This window comes from Apus apus, chromosome 18 (assembly GCF_020740795.1).
Source record: "Apus apus isolate bApuApu2 chromosome 18, bApuApu2.pri.cur, whole genome shotgun sequence".
In the NCBI taxonomy this organism is placed as follows: domain Eukaryota; kingdom Metazoa; phylum Chordata; class Aves; order Apodiformes; family Apodidae; genus Apus; species Apus apus.
Window position 1 is genome coordinate 5,121,157 of NC_067299.1, and position 4,692 is coordinate 5,125,848.

The window sequence follows — 4,692 nt, forward strand, 5'->3', positions numbered from 1 at the left end:
AGCCACTTGCAATGAATGGTCTTCAAAAATTCAGCCTGAAGTTTCTCATGTCTCTCTCACTCTCTTCAACATCTACAGCGTTTCTTGATTTTGCCACAGGCATTAATTTTCAGATAATTATTATTGAACTTTGAGATTCTCTACAAAATAATGCCATTTCTTATGCAAGACAACTATCAAAACAATAGTAATTTGGACATTCAGATAAAGAAATATAAAAACAATTGTAGAACTAAAAAGTGCTGGAGAAGGTGAAATCTAGATAAAAATCAATCAAGGGCTTGTGAACAGCGAGGTACAGCCAGTGTTTAATGTATTAGACTGAGAGAGAGATTAGACTCAGTTCCCCTCTTTCTGGACTTCTGAGTGATCTTAAGCAAATAATGTGATTGTTCTTTACCCATTGTAAAATGTAGATAACACTCTTTCCTCTCAGGTGTGTTGTGAGTCTACAAGATTGTCAAGTTCCTGGAATATGGGAGTGTTAAGAATTCCTTTGAATTGAGATTGTGATATGTACAGATTAGGCTACATAGTATCCCTCTGTCTCACACAGTGTTTTCAGTTAAAATTACTTCTCACCTGTTTTTCAGAGCTCAAATGTTGTTCCAGAGGGCTGGAATTTACAAATCCAGATTTTTCTGTGTATTGAAGCCCACTAGAAAAGCAGTTTCCACAATGATATTATCTCCTTTAATCTAGCAACAGTTACACAAACTTTTATGCAATTATATTGGGGGAAAAAAGATTCCAAAGCTTTTGTGAAGTGCTAGTTATACTACTTCATATTGTTTTTTAATTACATTCTGATCTCATATTGTTTCATGTCTCATGTTTGAACACCGAATTTTCAAATGAGGGAAATTTCAAGCAGACTTTTCAGGAATATCTAGGGCACTTTGGAGTTCATGGGTATACTTCTATTAGTAACTAGGATATTTTTGGAGTTGTTTCACTTTATGAATATCTTACTGTTCATCACAGCCCTCAGTCCCTCACTCACTTCACAGAGCCACAGGAAATACAACCAAGAGAGATTAGGAGTGCATGTGGCTTGGTCTGGTGTCCTCCACTGCTCCTGATGGATGTTCAGCTGGGCTGTAGGTACCTGCTGACTTACTGGCTGGCATTAAAAGGACTTGCTGAGTCGTGGTGCTGGCACTGACAAGGTGACAGAAATAGTAGAGTCCTTGTTCAGCAGCAACCTCGCACCAAAGGTGTGGCTGACAAGTCTGCATGAGGTGGATTATAGGATGCACAAAGAATTGTTTATCTATGACACTTGAACAATAATATTTTATAAGATATTAATACATCAGCAGACTTGATGAATTAATTCTCAGCTGTTATTTGTAGAAAATAATTCTTTACATTTCCTTGTGGCCATGTGAAATACTATTAGTCCTTTGACTAAAATATTTCTAGTATATAGCATATACTTATGCTGTAAATGTGACAGAGCACTGGAACAGGCTGCCCAGGGAGGTTGTGGAGTCTCCTTCACTGGAGACATTCAAAACCCACCTGGATGCGTTCTTGTGTGATGTGCTCTAGGTGACCCTGCTCTAGCAGGGGGAGTTGGACTAGATGATCTTTCGAGGTCCCTTCCAACCCCTAAGATTCTATGATTCTATTCTATGATTCTATGAAATGCTACAATATAGTTCACAGATTTACTGTCTGAGAGCTGGAATTATTGCTGTACTGATGAGAAGTCAGCCCTGAATGCTGAAAGCCCATAAACTTAGCTGAACTGCTGTTGCACTATCATGGTATAAAGTTGCTACTAATGCAAATGAATCCTTTATTAGGATAAGAGTAAAAAAAATTAAAATACGTGGGGATGACTTTGTAAGCAGCGTGGCTTTACTTAGATAATTTTGCTAGACAAAAGCTGTTCAGTAGCAGATAGATACCAGGTGGCAGCCAGAGCATCCTGGAGATTTCTGCTTGAATGTGGGCATTTTGAATAAAATGGGGGGTGACACAGAGGCGACCCACACTCAGCTTTAGCAAATGAAAACATCTCCTTTTGTGTAGAATAAGTCTCACGGTGCTGTTCATGTTGATACACTGAGGTACAGCTCACCTAAACTGCTCGGGTGTTGAAAATCTCCATATTCCACCCGTATCCTGTGGTGTTTGTTCCAGCAGTGCCCTCTGCTGTCTGGCAGCACTGAATGTGTGGGCAAAGAGCATTTTCCCTAGGTCTCAAATATTTTAAATCTAGTTCTCAAAAATAATTTCCCTTTAAAAAGACAGAGAAAGAAAAGCTATGATAATATAATATTGTTACACATCAACTTCAAATAAACAAAACCAAAATCTCCTGTAACAAAGGTATTGCAGGTGTATTCTGACAGCTTCTGAGTACTCCAGTATTCAGCACAGAGATATTTCTGTGGGTCCAAGCACAAGAACATCTGTGGAGACAGACCCTTACCTTTCTGCATCCTCTTTAAAGTGCTGCAGTTCATTGTATGGTTTTGCTTACAAGTTTGGGGATTGGTTCTGTAGATAGGATCTCACCATGCTTAGAGAAACAGCTGCTGTTGGTTGCATCAGTTTGTAATTGTAAGCAAGAGACACTGAGCAACGAGGTTCTCTTGTCTCTTGCTCAGCCTTGAGCACTTTAGAAGTTTTGTGATGTCACGAGAGCTGATCTGAAATTAGGATTTACATTGCCACTGAACTGGGGTCCAGATTAGTGACACAGATTCTTCTTTGAGGTCCATTAATCACATAATCCCCACCTTCCAAAACCAAAAAAATGACTGCTCTCCATTTTGTGACTCTCTAGTCCTTCATCCATTTCATTTATTTATGAATTAAAACTCAATTTTCATTTATTCCATTGCAGAATATCCATAAAGACATTTAAACTACTGTTGTGATCATTCATCTTAAAAAATATTTAGCCAGAATTTGCCCTTGATAAAGGTTGCTTTAAGCAGATCATCTGTATAGTAGTAAACATTTTTTCCACTTTTGGCTATCCTAGCAACTTCAGAGTAATTGGCTGAGCCCTGAGTTGGTAACCCAAATATATAAAAACACGAGTGGTTAAAGTTTAATCCAATGTCATGACGATGATGTGGCAGTAGAAGCTGTGTGTCAGGGTTCATTTCTCACCCAGAGAACAAGGTGGCAGCACTCATGTAATATGGTCTCTTGTGGAATATGGGATGAGTAAAGCAGGTCTTTGTAACCTTTGAAAGTAGGATTTTCCACCATGAATGGATACCCAAATTGCTCCGCTAACCACACTAAAATTTGGAGCCACTATTTAGTGCTTGCACTGGGCATTCCTCAGCTGACCATTAACATAACATCTGTGATCTTCAACTGCACAGTCATCTTCACCAGGATGGCAACAAAGGACCTGCGCAAGCCTATCTCTATCCTCTTCTGCAATTTGGCTTTTTCTGATCTCTTCACCAGCTTTTCTGGCTTTTGGATTTCAATGCTGTTCATCACCAATCCTGACATTACAATCTTTGGATCCAAGGATATGCTTGCACCTTATGCCTTATATACTACATCTATTTTATCCACTATCTATAACTTGGTAAGCATTGGAATTGAACGCTATCTGGCTGTGGCTGAAAGCATGAGGACGAGATTCAGGATTGCTAGAAGCCACTCCATAGCTGTGGTTTTAATTAACTGGGTCCTTGCTTTCTTGTTGGGCTGCTTGCCTTTGATGGGGTGGAACTGCTTGCATGTGGAAGAAAATCTTTCTGTCCTGTACAGTCCATTCTGTGTCAACTACCTCATCTTCATTGCCATTCCCAATGTTGTGGTGGCTTTTATTATACCTCTGTTCACTTACCTTAGAATCATTATCATCCTGAGGAAAAGAAAGCTGAGAATGAAGGCGTGTGGACAAGCCACCAGCACCTACAAATCAGCTGAAATCCAGGTGGCCAGAACCAGTATTTTTATTTGGCTCCTGGCCTTGATCTCCTACGCTCCTTTTTTCGCAGGAGTCATATTTGATGCAACTAACCAACGGTGCCAGACTGATCTTTACCCTGGTGTCTACATCTTTCGGAACTGCACAGCTATGCTGATAACCATGAACTGTTTGGGGAACCCCATAATATACACCCTGAAAGCCAAAACTCTGGGAGCTAAACTCAAGACCCTGACGTGCCTCTCCACCGACCGCATCCGAGCCTGCACCATCGAGAACATCTAGCGGGGACTGCCCTTGCTCTGACCCGGACAGACACTGTGAGCAGACACGGGGACTGCAGCGGGTCCTGCCGCTCCGGGCCGCGGGGCGGTTCAGCACCCGGCGCAGGGACAGCTCCGGGGCGCGGAAGGAGCGCGGGCAGCCGCGGAGTGGGGGGGGGGGGGAGGGGGCTGGAGCTTTGGGGCTTCTCTCATCAGCTTTCCAGGGCGGCTGGGCAGGGCGGGGGGGTTGGCAGCCCCCGGGCTTGCCCAGCCCCTGGACGGGCGCCGCAGAGCTGCTCTGCTCGGGGAGAACAATCACTGCATTAGCCGCGGGTACTTGGCGTTCGGAAACAGGCGTCTGTGGTGCTTGGCTGCGATTCGCATCCCTCTTGTATTATTCTCATGGTTTTGAAGACGGGTAAATGGCTATAAAATTCTCAGTAGAGTGGAGGAAAATGTAATCTTACTTTCTTATTTACAGTCGGTCAGTTTTATCTTTGAATATTTGATTCA

At 42.3% G+C, this 4,692-nt stretch overlaps 1 protein-coding gene across 1 annotated transcript; it reads left to right on the plus strand.

The window, feature by feature from the left end:
- Window positions 1–3,232: 3,232 nt before the first annotated feature.
- LOC127392287 (lysophosphatidic acid receptor 1-like) lies at window positions 3,233–4,331 on the plus strand. Its single transcript, XM_051636053.1, has one exon. The coding sequence runs from the start codon at window positions 3,233–3,235 to the stop codon at window positions 4,199–4,201; it is 969 nt and encodes a 322-aa protein (XP_051492013.1). The 3' UTR covers window positions 4,202–4,331.
- Window positions 4,332–4,692: the final 361 nt, after the last annotated feature.

What these genes read in the sequence shown, in the direction of transcription:
- LOC127392287 (XM_051636053.1), top strand. Translation starts at nt 3,233, where the DNA reads ATGAATGGATACCCAAATTGCTCCGCTAACCACACTAAAATTTGGAGC.